Source organism: Ambystoma mexicanum, chromosome 14 (assembly GCF_040938575.1).
Source record: "Ambystoma mexicanum isolate Mex_15411 chromosome 14, UKY_AmexF1_1, whole genome shotgun sequence".
Lineage (NCBI taxonomy): Eukaryota > Metazoa > Chordata > Amphibia > Caudata > Ambystomatidae > Ambystoma > Ambystoma mexicanum.
In genome coordinates this window covers 316,474,509-316,495,824 of record NC_090940.1, presented here as the reverse complement: position 1 = coordinate 316,495,824, position 21,316 = coordinate 316,474,509, and the positions used below count along the sequence as shown (strand labels likewise).

The 21,316-nt window shown below is 45.0% G+C and overlaps 1 protein-coding gene across 2 annotated transcripts in view; it reads right to left on the bottom strand.

The window, feature by feature from the left end:
• The window catches only part of TTC7B (tetratricopeptide repeat domain 7B), a 2,178,739-nt gene that overhangs the window by 1,129,548 nt on the left and 1,027,875 nt on the right, over positions 1 to 21,316 (bottom strand). For both annotated transcript variants that reach the window (XM_069637452.1, XM_069637451.1), the window contains exon 10: positions 10,732 to 10,815. In XM_069637452.1, the coding sequence (XP_069493553.1) occupies positions 10,732 to 10,815 (84 nt within the window). The remainder of the gene's footprint in view (positions 1 to 10,731; positions 10,816 to 21,316) is intronic.

Here is a 21,316-nt window from a genome sequence, read left to right as displayed (position 1 = left end):
TTGAAAGTTTCAGTCAATCCAATTGATTTGATTAGTCTAATTGGGCAAAACGCTAAAAGCAATCACAGGAGGATCATCCTGTAATTGTTTCACCAATGCAAGAGCTGAAAGTCATTATTACTCCATGAAGACGCAGAAAATCTGAAGTTGTGGAACGCCCCCACACAACATCATTACAGTCTGAGATATGCAGATGTCTAGTATAGGCTAACAGCCCAAGACTAAGGTCTTTATGTGAGTAAAATTGGAGTTTGCAGTTGATGATTGTCTGCAAACATCAAGTGTATACAGTGCTCTAAATGAACAAGTTACTTACCCCTGGTAACGTACTTTTGACTCAATGTTCCTCCCACACATTCCTCTATTAGAAATCTCCCTTCCAGCATTGGCTGCTTTGGAATTATTTTTTTTGGCAGAGGGTGCTGTGCGTCGTGCCCACTCAATGTTTCTCGAGGGTCTCCGTCTCAAGGTTGACGTCATCGATGGTATAAATAGCATGCACTGCACCCGTTATTTCAGTTCTGTTTTTTTGCCTTCTTCCCACAGTATAACTGGCATTAGTGTGATCAGAACAGGTTCAGACACTCAAAGAACGTAAGGTGTAATGCACGGAAATTCAACTGCGGGTTAAGCTGAGAGGTGCGGTGAGGAATACTTGGCAGGAACATCCAGTCGAAAGAACGTTACTAAGAAACTTGTTCTTCAAAATAGTTTGTGTCCTCTCACGTATTCCTCATCTTTAGATGGACTCCCAAAGCAGTATGAAATAGGAGGAGGGAGTAAGAATTTTCAGAAAAGAGTAGTACATTTCAATGTTTGTCATGAATTGAGTTTAGGGCAGCCTTTCCAAATCCTGCATCCTGGCCTCAAGCAGAGTCTAGGCAATAGTACTTTGCGAAGGTATGAATAGACTGCCAAGTGGCTGCCGCACAGATGACCTGAATCAGCACCCCTCTCTGTAAGGCAGAAATCGCCATGCCCCTTGTGGAGTGAGCTCGCAAGCATTCTGGGGAATACTTCCCTGCTAGTCTATAACATTCTGTGATACACAGAATTATCAACCTGGATAATGTCTGTTCGCCGCCTTAGTTTAGCTAGATGTGATATGTAGAAGCTCAGAGCTCTTTAAGATTCTCTGTGCAGTCTTTCTTCCTCTTTACTAGAGTGTGGGGGAGGGTAGAAAGTTGGCAAAACAATGTATTTTCTGTGAGTTATGAAAGTCAGAAACTACTTTTGGTAGAAAGGTAGGATTAACTTTCAAGACAACTTTGTCCTTGTAAAAGGTTGTGAATGGTGGCTTACATGCCAATGCTTGTAATTTGCTCATGCTGCGGGCGGATGTTAAAGTGTTTAATATGATTATCTTCGATGTCAAATGCCTCAATGGGCAAGAGTGAAGAGGCTTAAAAGGAGCACACAAGGAATTTTAATACTTGATTTGAATCCCAAATAGGGACCATAAATGGGACTGGAGGGAACACATTTGTGAGTCACTTTAAAAATGTAATAACCAGCGGGATCTTAAAGTAACAGGTTTCTTCAGACGTGCGCTTAACAATCGAAAGCGCCGTCAAGTAGCCCTTGATGGTTCCAATCTGGAGCCTCAGGTTAGCTAGATGCAGTAGGAATGACAACATTGGTGTGTCGCATCGAAAAGGATCCATATTCTTCTCGCTGAACCAGCTGCAGAACATGTTCCAACGGCAGCGATACAGAGACTTTGTTGCTGGCCTCTGGCCGTAAGCAAAATCTCCATCCCATCCTGGGCGGTCCCAATCCTTGTATCTAAACCTCTCAGGAACCCTGCATGAAGGTTGAGTGTCTTGACCTCTGGATGGAGAACCTGACCGTCCTCTCGCGAGAGAAGTTCCTTTCTTTGTGGAAGATTAATTGGAGGGCATATGGATGTGTCCAGAAGGGTCTGGGTATCACGTCCCCCTGGTGCACAGGGCAGAGGTCAGCTCGAATGGCAGATCCCGAAACTGATCATGAGAATCAGCAACTGCGAACCTTAGGTCTTTCTGTACTTGTGATGGATAGCCACATGAAAGTAAGCTTCCTGAAAGTCCAATGACACCATCCAATACTGAAGCTGGATCACCTGAAGGATCTGAGAAAGGGTAACCATTTTGAACTTGTCCTTCCTGAAGGAACTTGTTCAAGTATCTGAAGTCCAAAATGGGTCTCAACCCTCTGCCCTTTTGGGGGATCAAAAAGTAAGGGGAGTACCACCCCTTGTTCCTCTCCGTCACAGGTACTGGTTCTATAGCACCTTTCTCTAGCACTAGCAGTCTCAAAATATCTTGCAAGAGGAACAGATCCGGAGTGTTGTATGAGTGGCTCCCCGGTGGATGATCCCAAAGCCTTCTTAAAAAGGGGAGGCAGTAACCCTGGCTACTGTTTCCACTTTTTTTCCACTTGCTGTTTGCAAATTATTATATGAATCCCTCATTCAAGATTCCTCTGATACAAGGCCTCAGGGACATGGGTGTGCCATATTTTAGCCCAAAGGTAGGTGTGTCTGATCAGAGGGCTCATGTTCTTCGAAAATTGAAGACAGGGATTTTAGAAAATCCTTCTTTGGAACGGGTTTGAATGTTTTTCCCATTTCCCTCGAAGGCGCTGAGGGCTTCGACACTATCGCATTGACGGCTTCAGCGCTATTGGCATAGATGGAATTTGCCTCAAAGGACATGACCATTGACTTGAAGGAGTCTTCGAAGGACAACGATTGGGCCCGTCCGATTGGAGGCCTCAAAGGCTCTCGACGGGTCAGCGGCTTCACACAAGGGCTCAAGGGTGCAGGCTTTATCCTTGTTTTTCTCCTCGTCAGCCTTAGAAGGTGCAATAGGGTCATGGCTATTTGCCTTTTCTCTTGAGGGGGGGGGGGCAGGGGCTGCCTTCTCAAAAATGTTTAACATTCCCTGCCCAAAAGCCTCACACTCGCCCAGTCACCAACATACTGGGGCAGGCTACCATGCATTCAGACGAGGAGTCCGAGGACAGGGATCTGTGGTATCTTTTCTTCGTTTTCTTCAAAGAAGATGACGAATGGCAAGAACCGCTTTGTGACAGAGAGCATTTCTTTGACCGTTTCCTCAGCGGACAGTCACCTCTCGAGTCATCCAAAGAATGCCTTTTTTTACAGAATCGTGGACAGGGATTTTAGAGGGGGGGCCTACCTGCCACGAGTTTCCCCTTGCATTCGTTCAACGCCTTACCCGTCATGGATTGGCAAGATCTACAGTTGGCCATTCTGTGGTCGACACCAAGACACCACAAATAGACCCGAGATGTGGGTCAGTTATTGGCATCTTAGCACCACAGTCGATGCATTTCTTGAACCATGTCTTCGGGGTAGAAGAAGAAGTTGATGAAGGCATATCGAAATTATGACGCAGTTTCGTGAGAAACCAGATGTGCCGAATAGGAAGCGAAGCAATCGTGGAAAAACTAAACTGTAGTAACGCGCAAAGTGCATGCAATTTAAACCATTGATGACGTCAACCTCGAGACAGAGGCCCTCTGGGGACATGGAGTCGACCACAATGATGCACAGCACCCTCTACTGAAAAAAATCCAAAAGCAGCTGACGCTGGAATGGAGATATCTAAAGATGAGGAATAAGTGGGAGTACACAATCCATTCGGAGTAGTGACTTTGTGAGGTATGGCTTAGAGGCTAGACTCAGCTGACAACTCCAACCTTGACCAAATAGTGAGATCTTTCCAAGTTGGAACAGACAAATACATAAAATTAGATTATAATGCTTAAGATATGTCCATTAGGTTATGCTAGGTTCAATGACATAAAACAAAACTTGACGGTTGCGATTCTGACCATTGTCAATCTGGTTTGGAATATCTGTTCCCACAAGATGTCCGATGTCATTATTCTACAATCTTTACAATATGGTTTCAAATATCGAGTTCGGTTTCCTGTTGGCTTAGGGCCTTCAGTCAACAGATGCTTTGAATTCTCACAATGTGTTACTTTTAGGTATACATTTTTGTTTTACCAGAATTTCTCTGGTTTGCCACAGATTTAATCGAAAGCGTAAAAATACATTCCTGTATGCTGGTCCTGGGAATTTCATTAAATATGATTCCAGAGCTCGAAACGTTTTTGGAACAAATGGGTTGTCTTTGAATGATTTATATGCCAGGCATGACTGGATTGTGCATATCCAATCATATTGCCACAATTTTTGTTTTGCTCGAGTCGGATTTTCTAATAACAATTCTATAAAGATGTCGGCTGCAACCATAACAATAATGGTCTGTTTCCTCCATTCTGTTGCAAAACTGTCTCTTGAGCAGTTTAGGTAGTTATATGAGATATACAGTAATGTGCAGCAGGCATTTCTGTACAAGGAGCAAAGCTTCCACGCATGCATAATATACAATGAAAGTAGGCCCAACTCATATCCGAGCATGCACATTGGTTGAGAATTAGGTAATACAAGTACTCGTTTCCAGAAGATGCCTTCAAGTTTTAGCTAGTGTGTTTCTGATCTGTAGGTCTTGGTCTCAGCACTGTATAAGACTGTCGGAACTACTTTTTGATTGTAAAAAGTTATCAATGGTGTGCACAGAAATGTGCATATTTAGCATCAATGATTCGTGCTTGTGAAGTGGCAGTTGTCATTTTAGTTTTGAGTTCAATCAAATAGGGCAGGTCTGTAGTGTGGTAATTGATATTAATGACCAAATATCGATACTGTTTAACAACCTCGAGTCTCACACCGTGCATCTCGAAGAGCATCTTCTGTTCAACACTTTTGAATGGCAATGCAAAAATGTTTTCTTCTCTATATTGATTGTGAGATGATTGTCACAGGCACAGACTTCTAATACAGTCAACGAGTGTTGTAATCCTCTAGCAGTCTTAAATAGGAAAACAAGGACGTCTGCATAGAATAGCCATGCTATGGGTTCTGTGCCCAGTCGTGGGGGATCAGAACCAACAGAGCTGAATTTCTGTCTCATAGCTGAGATAAAGAAGTTAAACAATGCTGAAGCAAACACGAACCCCTATTTTAGGCCTCGATGAGTAAGAATGGGGCGGATAATTTGCCTCCTAGTGCTAACTGAATTTGCCCAGTCGTGTTGTTATGTAGCTGCAGTATAAGTGCTTGGATTGAATATGGGCAGCCAGCTTTAGTAAGTTTGGTCATTAGTAAATCTCGTGATACGGAATCAAACACAGTTTTAAAGTCCATGAACGCCATATAAATTGTTTGTTTTGTTTGGAGACCATGGCATTTTAATAGCTGTTTTTGTTATTAAGTTAATAGTCGTTCCAAGGCCAGTGTCAAATCCTGTTTCATGAGGATCTTGTAAGTAATTCGAGGTTACCCATTCATTGAAATCCCTGAGTACCAATCAGGAAAATAGTTTGCCTGGAGCATCTAGTAGGGCTATAGGGCAATAGGGCAATAATTGTCTGCTAACCGCTAACCGACAGTCTCCTTTTTTAAAGATAGGAATGATTACTGAGTTCTGCCAGGAAGGAGGGATGGTCTGTCAATGCATTACTTGCTTAAAAATGGCAGAGTATTTTAGCCCAGTGTTCTGGGTGAGTTTTAAGCATGAAATTAGTAAGCCCATCCGGCGCAGGGGCTCTTGAAGAGCTCAGTCTGGTGATATAAAACAGTACGTCATCCTGATCAAAGAACAGGTTACTTACCAAACTGGTAACATTCTTTCGATGGGATGTTCCTCCGACATATTCCACATCTATGACAGTTGTGTCCCACAGCTGTGCACTTCGGAAACTTTTCAGTAGAGGGCGTCTTGCGTCGATCCCATGTCCCTTGAGGGCCTCCGTCGAGGGTCGACATCACCGGACCGTTGCCTCAGTCTCCGTTTTTTCTGACATCGAACGTGTTAGCTTCGTGAAACTCAGCACGCCTCGTGGATTCTTCAAATCTCTTATGTCTATTTCTTCGACCCCTCCGACTCCAAGGTCCAGGTTCAAGACTTGCCGGGACTGCAAGTCCAAGATGTCGTTGACCGACCTGCACCGTATTTGTTTATGGTGCCTGGGGGAGTCGCACGACACCGATGACTGCTCCAAATGCCAGTCTCTTACAGCCAAGTCCTTGCCGGAAAGGAAGGCGGAAGCTCCGTGCAGGTAAGCCATCGAAAAAACGTCCCGTAAAACTGGATTGAAGTTGAGGGTTTCCACCGACAACTCGAGGGGCAGCTCTCCGCGTTGGGAGGAAGCTCGAGGTTCTCGGTCTCGGAGTGGTTCCCGCCATTCCTCATCTTCGCAGCACTCTCTGAAGCGCCTTCATCGGTCGCCTTCCTCTTCGGAGGATGGTGCCATTGCGTGCGGTCGCCTGTCCCACAAAGTCCTCGATACCGGAGGAGTGGCCAGCGTTTAAAGAGCAGATGATGGTGATTTTCCAGTCGCAAGGCACAGTTCCTGTCGCCCCTTCTCACGAAGCCGGCAGAAAATGCTCTTGATGCGTGGCTTGTACGCCTTCGGGCTCGCGCCACAACACGCAAAGGGAGCCCTTGAGGTCCCGTGCGGACAAGAGCAGTCGCAAGAGACGTGCGTCCAGGTCTCGGTCCTCGTCCCCAGCGAGACCGGTGCAGCCTGTGGAGGTACAGGCGCCGGCGTAGACTCGTTCAGGCGTCGGTCCAGTCGGACTCGGACAATGTTGTTACGTCCTATCAGCCCATGCCTGTATCCGCGTCAACGCCGAGGGTCTAGGCGTCGATTCCTTCACAGCGGATTCCGGCACGAAGACTTTGACGGTCTCAACGTTGGATGGTGCATTAGTTAGTGAAGGCAGTTGCCAATTCCACAATAATGTTAGTCATTCGTGGTCACCCTGTTTTTGACATTTGACCTTAACATTTTCTGCGGCACCGAATAAAGTTCTGTCTGTGTAAATATAGTCTATAAAAACGCCTCATGACTATCTCCTCTCCAGTTGCTGTTTGGAGGTAGATCACCTTGTAATGCTTCATTTAGCATTACAGGCTGTCTGTCGGCCATGAGAATAGACCATCGACGTACTAAGATTGCATCGGCTGAAGTTGCCTTTTCCATGCAATTAATATTCAGGTCACTGACCAGGATTGTAGATGTAATTGTTGGGTCAAGTACGATTAGATCTAATGCTGCTTCCGTATGTTTAAAAAATGCATCTGTTGGTTTGGCTCAATGATTCCAGTACACATTGAGAGCTATGGTTCTAAGATGTGTTTTTATCCTAACAAGTTGTAGGCCCGCTGATATTTTAGTAGCTATCATTAGGCCAGCCATTGGTTTACCTTTTATTGGGGTTTTAGCAGGGAGGAGTAAAATCATATAATCATCCCACATTGGGGTGTTGGAGAGCCAGGTTTCTTGGAGGGCGATCTGTGATAATTATTCAAACCATCTGTCATTGAGTTCATAAGATGTCTGTGGCACCTGGTATTGCATCTGGCTAGTTGGTAACAATGAACGATTTCTGTTTTGGATTGATATCTCCAGTTGGAAGTCATGTTCGGGGGAAACACTGGTCATTCATCACTGATTGCACTTGACGATATGGATATGAGGGTGATTCTGTACAAGTAATCTTAATCGAAGATGATGAGATTGTGTGTTTGGTTTGGCTGCCCTCTTTAGGTGCCTTTGATTGATTGTCCTAATCAGTGGATAATTCTTGGGTAAGGCAGAATCCTAAATCAAAAAGTGATTGTCTTGCTTGCCATATTGACAATACCAGATTGTATCCACAGTCAAGCTGTGGACAGGTCAATGTCGTTTAGAAATTCTACTCGGTTTATGTCAGAGGGTATGAGATCTTAAGGATTGGTATATCACTGAATATATTCTGGATACATGTCCTGTTCAAGTCGTAAGTTGGATATGGCTTAGCTCTGAATTGGATTATCAAGTTATGGCAATGTGTGGTCAAATTATCATTTGCGTTCTGCTTAGGAGGTGATGGAAGGGAGTTAAAATGTCTATGTGGATTTTGTTCATTTGGTCCTTATGAAGTGGGTTCAAGGATGCCTTTTTGAATTTGGGGTCTTTGGGCAAAGATGCTATTTTAAGAGTACTTTGCCCACGTTCTGTAGAATCGAAGTATTGGGTGACTGATTTCGCTATTCCTTCTCTTCTTTGTTCAAGTATTTGAAACTCTCCTTTAGCTGTTGGGTCTAGCTGGGGACAGGCCTTAGGACGTGATTCATCAGACACCACTTGCGTTTGACGTTTTGGGTTGGGTGCAATCTTTTCTTGCAATTCTATCTCCTACAACAGTTCATAGAGTGGTTCTCGATTTACATAGCTCTGATTAAGATTTTTCGGTTTGACTTTTTTAGGTCTGTTGTTCAGAGCTATGTTCATATATTTCTTGGTAATAGCTATGCGCGCACTTTGTAATTGCTTTTTTGGTTGGGATAAGGCTTGTAGAAATTACCTTGAGCCTGAATGATTGGGTAATGGAACTGTTTTGATAGTCTTGCTTTTTTATTGTTTGTGCAAGATTTGAGATTGTTTTTTTCGAGTTACCAAAAATTATAAAATTAGATTTTTCTGGCATCTTGAATGTTGCTACATGTTTAACGGACCGCTCATCAACTCTTTTGAAGCCTGATTTGGAATCTGGATGATTAGTTGCGTGGTCTTCCTGTTGATCAGCGCTAGATAAATTAACCATAAAAGGTAGATTGTGAGGTTCCGGCGAGATGAAGGATCTGGGGGTTTGTTGCGATCACAATGTAATAGCTTTTCCAGCAAAATAGCCTGGGTGTTTCATTTATTGTCCAAGGTCTCGTATAGCTTAGTTAACGATAGAAGGGCTGTGTTCAAGGCCGTTAGAGTTAGCTCCAGAAGAGGGCTTGTGGTGGGGCTCTGACATATCGATTGTTGGCTGCACAGCTTGTCAGTTTGTTTCCTTGGCGTGGGATGAGCAAAAGAAATGGAAAGCGCTGAGGAGTTATTTGTTGACGGCTCAAACATAATCAGTGACAGAGAGATTGGTGTGAGCATTTAAAGAGGGACGGGGTACAAGTGATGTGGGTATGGTATACGGGAGGAGTTAGGTTTTGCGATTGGGCAGTTCATCGTATTTGGTGTATCGTTTGCTTTGCAACTTGTATCATTGTTTAGTTGTAAAACGCTGTTCATGATTTCGTTGGAAGCAGCAGTGGTGCTGGGATTGCTATGAATAAGAGCCTCTGTCGCTGTTTCTGAGTGTAAATTCATGCTGTCAGTGTTAAGATTAGCGACAAAATTGGAACCAATGGTTGTTTCGCAATCTGCTTTAGTTTCTTGGATTAAAGGATGTGCACAGTCTTTCTTTTTTTATGATTCGGCATCAATTTGGCTGAATCCAGGCTTACAAATTGAAAATAAAATGCTCAATTGGAGAGCATGGGCCAACAAGGGCATTTTAAAGATAGGAGATGTCTGGAGGGAAGGATTGATGGTTCCATTTGAGGATTTGGTTAGCTGTTATGGGCTGAACAATAGGGAGATTAGGAGATATAGATCTTTAGAGCAGCTATTGAGAGAGAGATTACAGATATTGGATACACCCTTGGACTGTAGACCTCGAGTCTGAATTGTTCACTACACCACCAGGGGTAGTTCCGACCTTTATTAAGCTGATGCCTCTGCAGGAATGTGTTTTGAACTCTTGGGATGAACTGAGATTGGAATGGGAGGCAGAATTGGAAGTGGAGTTGTCTGAGGAATCATGGAACTATGCGTGGAAAGCAGCTTTGAGAGCTAAAATTGATTTGCACCTGAAGTACAATCATCAGCACGTTTTAGGACGTTTTTACTGGACGCCTGTGAGGATGAATAGGAGAGGTTTGGCAGATACGGATTTATGTTGGGGGTGTAATTACTCAAGAGGGACCTTCGAGCATATGCTTTGGGAATGTAATAGAGTGTTAGATTTTTGGAAGAGTGTTCTAGATCGGGTTGATTTGGTGGTAAATGATTTATTCCCTCGAACTTTTAAATCAGTGATATTTCTGTCAGTTGATAACAGGAGTGGGGATATCTGTGAATCCCTAGATTGGATTGATAGAGCATTGTTGAAGGCTATTAAACATATCATGAAGGTGTGGAAATCTAGGAAAAAAACCACAATATGAAAATTGGTTGTCAGACATGAAAACGCTTTCATGGTATGAAAAGATTCAAGCTCGGAAACGTGATCGGGAGTTCGAATATGTTGAGATGTGGGGATTGTTCAATGATTTGACTAAAGTGTAGGACTTGTTTAATAGGTGTGTAAATAATATTGGGGATTGGGTGGAGGAAGGGTGTTTGTTTTGTCTTTTGTGTTGTCTTTTTGATGTCTTGTAGTTTAGATGAAAAGAAGTGGGAGTGGGTGACTCATAATACTATATTATGATAAGTCATTGTGGCATGTGTTATGTAGATATTGATTCTATGGATTATGTGTGTATACACACCCACCTATATGTATGTTTATTTTTTCTTCTGTTGTAATTTTATGAAAAAATAAAGTGAGGAAAAAAAAGATTAGCGATTCGAGAGTCGCCATTCAACGTATCAGATTCTGACATGTTTAAAGGGAGTTTGTGTCGCAATTTCGATAAAACCTGCTGCCATCAAGGAGTCCGGTGGGGTTGATAGATCAATCCTGGCATACCTAGCCGTTATGTTGCTAATGCAATCTACGAATGGGATGATTGTAAATCAGAATATAAACTTGAAGATTCAGAGCCCTACATCCAGGCTTACCCTTCCCGAGGCCATGAGGGACAGCGCAAACTGGTACCAGAGATGGAATTCTTCAAACGCAAACTTCATTGCTCTTTCCAAACACTAAAAAGAGAACAGAGAAAAAGAAGCTTTAGTGCTCTCTATCCGAAATAAGGACTACTCGAACAGATCAGTGTCAATGAGCATCTAACACAGCCCTGAATGTGGTCACAGTTTGCATTGCGAGCCACAGAGCCCTGTGCCTCGCGGAAAGACTCAACAGAATGGCGGAACCCCATGATCAATAAAAGTGCACTGCTGAACAGCATTGGGCATCAATCAGACCCTACCCATTGAGTAGATCGTGGAGGCTAGGGTGGCTGGATGCAGTGAGAATCCCCACCCTTATGCCATCTCCCCAGCTTTCCTCTACAGGGGTCTGTCTGTAGAAAGGGTGCTTCAGGTAGCAACAACTCCCAGCTTCCAGCAACTGAAACTCTGCGTGAAGGCTAGAGTGGCTGGATGCAGTGAGAATCTCCACCCCTATGCCATCTCCCCAGCTTTCCTCTACAGGGGTCTGTCTGTAGAAAGGGTGCTTCAGGTAGCAACAGCTCCCCGCTTCCATCAGCTCAAACTCTGCGTGAAGGCTAGAGTGGCTGGATGCAGTCAGAATCTCCACCCCTATGCCATCTCCCCAGCTTTCCTCTACAGGGGTCTGTCTGTAGAAATGGTGCTTCAGGTAGCAAGAACTCCTAGCTTCCAGCAACTCAAACTCTGTGTGAAGGCTAGAGTGGCTGGATGCAGTGAGAATCTCCACCCCTATGCCATCTCCCCAGCTTTCCTCTACAGGGGTCTGTCTGTAGAAAGGGTGCTTCAGGTAGCAACAGCTCCCCGCTTCCAGCAACTCAAACTCTGCATGAAGGCTAGAGTGGCTGGATGCAGTGAGAATCTCCACCCCTATGCCATCTCCCCAGCTTTCCTCTACAGGGGTCTGTCTGTAGAAAGGGTGCTTCAGGTAGCAACAACTCCCAGCTTCCAGCAACTGAAACTCTGCGTGAAGGCTAGAGTGGCTGGATGCAGTGAGAATCTCCACGCCTATGCCATCTCCCCAGCTTTCCTCTACAGGGGTCTGTCTGTAGAAAGGGTGCTTCAGGTAGCAACAGCTCCCCGCTTCCAGCAGCTCAAACTCTGCGTGAAGGCTAGAGTGGCTGGATGCAGTGAGAATCTCCACCCCTATGCCATCTCCCCAGCTTTCCTCTACAGGGGTCTGTCTTTAGAAAGGGTGCTTCAGGTAGCAACAGCTCCCCGCTTCCAGCAACTCAAACTCTGCGTGAAGGCTAGAGTGGCTGGATGCAGTGAGAATCCCCACCCCTATGCCATCTCCCCAGCTTTCCTCTACAGGGGTCTGTCTGTAGAAAGGGTGCTTCGGGTAGCAACAACTCCCAGCTTCCAGCAACTCAAACTCTGCGCCAGTAATGCCAAGGCTTGTGAGTTGCTCAGTGGTCTTCTTGACCGGTGTCCTATTTTGCTGAATTATATTTACGACTGACTATTGTGCAGATTTATTATCACCTGTTTACATTTTGATTCAATAAAATGTTAAAACCAAGAATTACCAAGACATGTTGCAATTCTTTGATGATGATGATATGTCTAACCATTGATGATGCATCCTTTCATGCCCCTGGTCTGTTAGTAAGCTCCTTGTTACACTTATTCTTGCCTACTGCCTGAGAGAGACAGTCGGCAGCTTATTACACAGCTCTACAAAGCCTGAAAAATGGCTCGACGTGATTTGCAGCGGGTACAAAGTTCTCTAGCATTCGTTACGGTGGACAAACGTAACATCCGGCTGCAAGAAAACAGTGCTGCTCGGTCATTAAATAAGTATGCAAAATACTTTGTCAAAAACAGTAAAAGGGTGCACATAATCAAAAGGAAATTCTTCATCCTCGATTGGTCAAGCCAAGACAAATATGAGGACTAATTTAAAACAATTCACAATCAACTTTTACATTTTCAGCAGCTACATAAATTTACGAAAAAGTAATTCCTGCACTTGCCAGGTATCATTAGTCATCGGTTGGTTGGCCCTTTAAAGCAAGGTTTTTCCCTGCGGCCATTTCCGTGGGCGGCGGAGACAAATTGGTGGCATAGCAGAGACAGCATCCGGTTGTCTTGTAAAGGCACAGAGCATGAGACTAGACCGTTACTGTCAATACAATGTTAGCTGCCATCAATTAACTTTAATGGGATGGCCTGAAGGATTGTTTTAAATGGGCTAGTAAAAATAACATCAGCCATTGAGGAGGGCTGTTTGCATTTGGTATTTGCAACACACTGCATTCGGGCTTGTGGTCGCCTGAGAGTATTTGGGGCAAGGATACCACTGAAGGAGTGTTGAAAGCCAAATCAGGTGATTGTCAACTCGCCAGGTTGGGCTGGATGTGGATTCTGGACAACTTGGATGATCCCTATTTGTGTGTGGCAGTTCTAAATTGGAAAGACACAAACACATGCGCAAAAGGGGCATTGTGCATCTGTTTAAAGGGACTGACCTGCAAGAGGCCACAATGATGATGTAGAGAGAATGAAGAGGTGTTGTCAAAGCTAGGTTACGTGGGGATGATTTTTTCATGTCACTGGCAAAGCTGGAGAGACAAGTCTTCAGGTCTCTCCTCAATACAAAGTTCTGGCGGGCTGAGCTCTGGACAGGCACAGTTTTGCGGTCATCTCTTTTGGAGAAAGTAGGCGACATGTGAAGAAGGCTTTCTTTTGAGGTTTCCAGGAAACTAGCTGGCTTGCAAGGTTGGAAGATCCTACACAAAACACATTCCTAACAGAAGTAGTTGAAGTGACCAGTATAATGCCATATAAAGCGATACTTTGAGCGCAACAGGTTGAAAGAGGAGGAAAAGAAATGATACATTTAAAAAAAAGGATGCTTCATATTTAAACCAATCCGCCATCAGAAATAGAAAAGTTGCAACATTTTAATTGTATTCACAGAAAAGAAAATCCAGAAGTTTGACTAAAAAAATTGCGAACAATAGCAGCCGGCAATCTGTTACAAGGAGCTAGGAGCCTACTCTGCAACACTGGCTAGCCTTAAAAACAGTGCAACATTCCTGAATACTGCCCACAAATGGAAGGATCCATGAGCCATTTAAAAAGGAGGTCATGAACTGTTCCACACATGCCCACTTCTTAACAAGCTCAGGGAGAGGGCAAACTGCATTGCCACACTAAAGTTTAACACAACCCAAGCTACCAAAGCAGGTCCGGCCAAGCATGCACGACAAGGGACGATGAGTGGTACGAGTGCAAGAGAACCGATGTGAGGGGGTTAAAGGTGCTCTGCGTGGATCAACACTCTTTACTAGCCCACTAACAAAGAAGAACTCCAAATGACGTGGATTTAGAGTAAACTCCTTACTGTGCGCGTGTTTAGCCAGAGGGTCTACTAAAAGCGGTCTTCAGCCCAAGAATCATTCACAAGACGGTACCGTTTGCAGAAAATGGGAAGATGTGGTCTAGGTGATACTCTGCGCATGACCGTGCACGAGCTGCAACGCACCATACTTCTTTTGCCCCAAACATAATGAGCCCCGATATCCTTAGCAATGCGTGTGCTTAAAAATCACACGACTGAATAAAACTAACTAAAGGATTTTTCTTGTCAACAGGTTCGGAGGGCAACAAAAGAGTACAACTGTAAAGCATGCCATCCACCAGAGTAGTGCGGTGCAACGAGATGACTTTGTGATACGCTGAATCCTTCGCTTTTTCTCGGAATATCCCAATGAGAGCAACAGGAGCTGGGTGGCTAGGCTTGGACTGGCTTATAGGCTAATGCCCGAAACAAAAACGCAAAATGCTAGTTTGGGACCGTTTTTTTTGGGTCCAAGTGGGCCACTTTTTTGGCCAATGTGGGACAGTTTGATGAGTTACTTCACTATTCGGCTAGTAGTTTTGGCCTGCGTTACTGAATACATATTCTTTAAATTGCACAATTTGCATCACATTTTATCAAAAAACTCCCCCTAGGGTGCTATTCAAACAGTCTGTCACAAAAGGAATGAATTGCCATTTGCAACTGTGGGCCAACTTTCCATTGGTGCCCGAGGCAATTTTATGCCTCAGTCTGACCAGGAGGGTGGCCCCTATAGTTAGGAAAAGGTCTGACTACCATCAAGCTTTTAAAAGACCCAATGAAATCCTGAAGCATAGTTGGAATTTCTCACGTGAAACACCATTACAGGAGCAGATTTGGCAGAGGAACCAACCACAATAAAGCAACACTCTTGGCAGCAAAAACATTGCACGAGAATTTACCATTAACAAATACCACAATATGTTAAGTTCCACTCCTACTAATTTAGGACCAGAGATGGCAGAATCAATTTTAGTACGCCGTAGTCTAAATGGAGTGTCAATCAACGGCGCTATCCCAGGAGATTCCGTAGTGAACTGAAAATTGGACAGTGGCAAACACACAGACCACAGGGTGTATCTAGTTTGAGGCTGCTCAGAGGACAGCTCCATAATTAAATGAAGCAATCACCAAAAATGAAATCAATCAAGAAGCGGCATGAAGACGTCAAGCTCCCTGGCCCATGGAAGTTCCCCGTTTCGGCGCACTTCATTTCCCAAAATGCCACTTTTGCCTCAAAACGGACCCTTTTTAATGTAACACAGAACTTGTGAAGGGGACAATTGCGCTGTCCTTTCGTCTTGCATGAAAGAAACGTGCGAGAAGATGGAAAGGGGGAAGTGGGGGTGCACGGGTCTCCTCACCACAGAGGATGAAAAGGAACCAAGGACAGGAGCGGGAAGGTGCAGGAGAGGACGGGCGGTTGTGAGGGTATACCCCTTATGGGGAGGGAGGAGCAGCAAAATGGTCACAGACACAGTAGGGGCAGTGAGGTAACAGGTGATGCACGCAAAAAACGCAGCGCAAAAATAAATGTTTAAAAAGTGGATGGCCGAAAAAGATCAAAGAACCCTAGTCCAGTAGAGTCTGTAGACACGGTGCTGGGCTGCCCATCTGGGCGGGACAAAGACTGATATGCAAATCGTTATTTCCCATCTGTGAAAGGTTCATTGAGCAAAAAGCGTGTGCTGCAAAGTCATCTCAGAACAAGTTATCATGCCATGTTCATTCTGGAGAGGAGCGCCTGCTACCTTCTTTTGAAAGAGGCTGTAGCGACCACAACCTCATGGGATCAGTGAATGGCAGAATAGAAGAACATTATCCTAACAATCCACGGTTTCAAAACCCGTACCATCTTGAATTAAAAAATGTTTTAATTCACAGTTTGGAACTGAGACCTGAGAAAAAAGTACTAAACAGGTGGGCGGTGCCACAAGATGTGGCAGGATGTGATTGGCAGGGAGGGTTGTAGGCAAGCGCAACAGATTGCTTTTTCCTTTGAGAGTCCCGTTGTAGGGCAACATTTCCGAATACGGGACTATGGTGTGCAACCCACTGGAGAGCACTTGACCTCGTTTGCAGATTCTCAAGAAAGGTTGCTTTTAAAATGCAGAAAGTGTCTGGGAAAACAAGAACATCTTTCTTCCCTGTATTTGCTTCTGCTTCGATGCACACTGCTGACAACCTCTCTCTCACATGGATGATTACAGTTCCACAGAGCAAACCTCCCAAACGCCCTGTGGAAAAAAACAGACCCATACGCACTATTATAGCAACGCGACAGTGAGGCCGCATCTTAATGTTCTCCTTTGGGAGCCCTTCGGGCTGCTCTCTAGGACAAAATGTCCTAGGCGCCAAAAATGCGCAGAAGCGGCAGGCCCTGGAACAGCAGCTCTCCCTGACAGCCCCACCGGCTCTCTCAAGGCCAGGTCGCATCTTCTTGCGACAATAGCACGCACTTTACCGCAGCACCGTCACCATGAACAAAACATCAATGTGTAGATCAGTGGTGGGCGAAGGATGTTCAGGGGCGGTCCAGACTCTTTAAAAAGGGATTAAGATTACCGTTTTTAATATAAAACACAATACTGCTTGTATTGTGTTTACAAAGCAGTAACCTTCATTCTTTTTTCAAGAGTCCGAGGCCCTCTTGGACATCATGTGAGCCCCCTAGACGGGGTGAGGTGGTAAGGGCAGAAACAATAGGTGTACTCAAGGTGGGCCTTGGTATGAAAAGGTTTGAATGCAGCTGCTGTAGATAAAAGGCTTGGCATCACTTCCTTTCCTGCTTTACCACCCCCTTGCTCATGCTGTTCTTAGCAGCTGGCCAAAGGCCTGGAGGCCCCAGGCAATGCGCCCCAGACAGGGATTCGGCACTGTAGAAAAGCAGAGTAGTGTCACAAACCATGACACTACTCTGCGGGGCACTCTCCAGTGACACAGTATTAGGCCACGGCAATCTGGAGCATCATGCACAGGCTTAACCTGGGAGAGTGCACTTGAAAGCCGGTGTGTGTATTCGCCAGCTCAGGTCACATGGTAACCACGCCTACTCCAAGGGCCACTAACTGGAGAGGCACACATCAGGTCTGGCGCACTCGTGAAACTGCAATGGTCCGTTGTCAGTTACTAAGCATTATGAAGGGGAATTAGAATTAACGAGCTGTGGCCAAGAGCAGACAGAATGCAAGCACTGCAGCTGGCAACACAAAGGCACTCATCTGTTACATGCAATACAGCCAGTTGTGGAAGCAGAAACACCGTCACTCACCCTTAAGAAACCCGAATACCCCCAGAGAGAAAACAAGTGACTGAAGATGAAGGTCTGAGGTTTTAATGCCGTCCTTCCTTAGACCATGTCCCTAAAGGTCCGAAACAGGAACGTCCTGGGGAACCAGGAGGAGCAAGAGATCGCAGACCTATAGGACCCGCGAGAAGAGGTCATGTGACTCACCAGCAATGGGGGGCGGGAGGGGGTGACTGAGGGGTAGGCAAAGGGGGGAATGCACAGATAAGACGCAGACTGAGTCACAGAGGCAGTAGCTGTTGAAGAGACGCTCTGAGCTCATTTGGGCTGGAGCCTGATTGGATGGTGCTGTACCAAGGCACCCCCATAACTAGAATGGTTCCGAATCTGAAGTCAGCGGAGAGCATGGGAGAGGACAGCTAGTGTGGAACCACTGGAAGAGAACCACAGTGAGCCCAGGAGACAGCACCCTCGAAGGGCAAGGGATGATGGCGATGCTGCAGGTAGTCTGGGTGAGGGCACTGCCAGAGCTGGAGATGAGTGGCTTGCCTTTGGACCTGACAAGACGGGCTGCAAGATGCAGGCAAAGCAGCAGAGGCCGGATTTCTCAGAGCCAGAGAGAAAGAACGAGAGTGACCGGAGATATGGCCATGTTTTAAAGAGGAGAACAATAAAACACTACGTGAGCCCCATTGCTGTGTTCTGGGAAATGCATTCAAAGTATTAAAGGCACCCGTAGGACACTAAGAAACAGGGATCCCTGTTGCTGCATTCTGAGGGCAAAGTATCAAAGCATTCCTAAAACAGTGTGAAAGAATTTGAGAACAGACATGATACTGCATCCTGAGAGATCCAACCAAAACATCAAATAGTCCATAGGGCATTGTGAAATAAGGACAGCACAGATGTTGCATTCTGGGAAACATAGTGAAAGTACTAAAGCCTCCCAAAACACATTTTCAGCATAGAGGGATTCTTTTGCCAAGATATTGCATTCAGGTGAGTGGAGGGAATTCCCCAAAGGAATCACCAAGACCAGAGACATTTAATGCCAACAGATTGTATTTTGGGAAATTGAGTGAATGTCCCAAAATATCCCAAGATGCTAAGGGCAAGACCTAGCATTCTGGCGACCCTAGTAAACTGCCGTTCTGACAACTTAAGAAAACCTGTAATTATATAAAGGACTACACTTTCCATGCCTACCTTTCAATGGTTTACCACAGAGCACAGTATTCCAGGTTGCAGTATTCCTAGAGAGATCATTTCGGATTGACAAGAGCAACAGGGATTACGTCCTTACTGCATGGCTACTTAGCCACGCGCCCTGGTCCAACTCTTTAATAACTTCAGGGCAGCGGGGAGAATCTCTCCAACAATGGAGGAGGCGAAGGTGGTGCTACTTCCGAAGCCTGGGAAAGACCCAGCAAACTGCGGCTCATACAGGCCGATAGCACTGATCAATACATACGCAAAGATTTTTACAAAAATGTTGGTGTCCCGTCCTGACCGGTTTCTCACAAAACATATTGGCACTGATCAACCAGGCTTTATTTGGGGCAGGCAAAAAGTCATCCCAGCCCTCATTATTGCTTTGGACGCCGAAAAAACATTTCATAGAGTGGAGTGGAAGTTCTTGTTTCATAAAATGGAGAAAATTGGGTTTGGGACCAAATATATATCTATGATAAAAGTAAATTATTATAACCCAACGCTGCGCCTGCTGATCAACGGACACCCATCAGGGGCAATGCGTGTATCTAGAGGGGCAAGACAGGGGTGCCCTCTGTCCCCATTATTGTATGCGATTCATTTGGAGCCGCTCTTGGCTACAATAAGGGAAATCGGCAGACATAGCAGGAATCCCATTCGGAGGACAGGCTCATAAAGTAGCCACATTTGCAGACGATATGTTATTAACACTTACAGATCGTGGAAAATCCCTCAGAGCATTGAATGGAATACTGGGGTAGTTGCAGATTTGAAAATTAACACACATAAATCAGATCTTGAACCTGACGATTCTGGTAGATAGGGAGCAGAAACTTTTTATATAGTTGGGCAGGCAATTCAATAAAATATGTAGGAGTCAATTTTGCTAAAACTACTGAAGCATCATTCTTAGCTAACAATCCCCCCCCCCCAATAGAGGCCATTAAAAAAAATGTTACTCGACTGGGGCCCATTGACAATATCATGGATAGGAAGGATTAATGTCCTTAAGATGGTTATTCATCCGAAACTCTTGTACTGTGTTATCACGCTTCCAACAAGGGCGCCCAAATCCTTCTTTCGAACCATTCAAAGACACACAGGGAAGTTCATATGGAATGATAAAAAGCCTAGAGTTACATGATTGGTGATGACCATGCCAAGAAACATGGGCGGACTGGGAGAACCAGATATTAGGGCATATTATTTGGCTGCACAGATTAAAGTAATCAGTGATTGGCTAAAGTACGAGCAAAAGTTATGGAGAGATATAGACAAAGAAGTGGTAGGGGGTACTTTGGAAGTCAAAGAGGGACAAACCACACAGTATGTATTGCAGCACAATAGGTTCCCTGGTGGGGGACTTGTGGGATGAAATGGTAAACAGAACTGGCCTTAAACTATTTGTCACCGTTTACTCCAATATTCCCCCGGGGGTGAGTGAGTTGGGATTCGGCAAATGGGAAGAGTGGGGATGCCTGAAGATACGGGATGTGTTTATGGTTGGCAAGATCAAATCCTTTAATCAATCTAAATTGGACTTTGTACTGGATGAAGGGGAGAGGTTTTGGTACACTAAACTGAGACAGTTGGTGAATCGGTTAATGAAGGAGGCAGCAACAAGAGTCCCAACACCCTTTGAAAAATTCATACTATGAGACTCAGGGGATGAACACACGGTGGGGGCAATTTATGGGCACATTAAGCAAAATGAGGAACCCGGACACAGGTGCTATATGAGGAAATGGAAAGAATCAGTAGGCCAACCGGTAGATGAGGCAGGGTAGATACAACTATGGGCGCATATCCCTCAACTCAATAGGTCGATTCAACTACAGGAGATATGGGTAAAGTTGATGGGTCAATGGCATCTCACACTGGTGAAGCTCCATAGGTTTTTGCATACTGTCCCCAAGACGTGTTGGAGGGAGTGAGGAGCGGAGGACTCATGGAGTCAACCATTTTGGGAAAAGATTCAGGAGGCTACAGAAGACATCCTGGGGATTAAGAGAAAGGGCAACAAAGGCCTCGCAATTTTGGGACTAGGGGATATTGGAAGAACTAGCCACGAAAGCACAACGCAAGGTGTATGTGATTTTAATGATGGCAGAACCACTGATGGTTGCACAGAAGTGGAAAACAAGGGAACCACCTACGGAACATGAATGGGTAGGAAAGGTGTGGCATTTTGCGGCGTTGGAATGGGCATCTTACTCCATTCAAGGGGATCATCTGGGATTTTTGGCAGATTGGGAGCTAGTAATGAAGTTCTTACATAAGGAATCCAGAGCGGACAGGTAACCAAGGAAGACGAGACTTTTGGGACTGATATAAAACTTTGCGTATCACCTGTAGGTATCCCTAAGGAGGGGAGATATTTAGTGGAGGGAATAGGACAAAGTCTACCTCGAGGAGTTGACAATTCATTACCTAGTTGGAAAGGAGGCGAACATTGGAACGGGAGGGAAGTGGGGGATTACAAACAATGTTTATGTTGTATGAAAATGACAAAAATGTATATAATAAAAATAGCGAAAGAAAGCTAAAGCAGGCCTGCCATCACATTTACACAAAAAAGATAAAGAACAGTGCACTGAAGCCACTCTGAGAAGATAAGGACACGCTCTAGCTGGCCATGGATAACAGAGATGACACTAGCACTGTCATGTCAAGAAAACTCAGCGACCACGCCAATGCCCTACAGGTAAGGAAAGAAATGAAAAACGTACTAA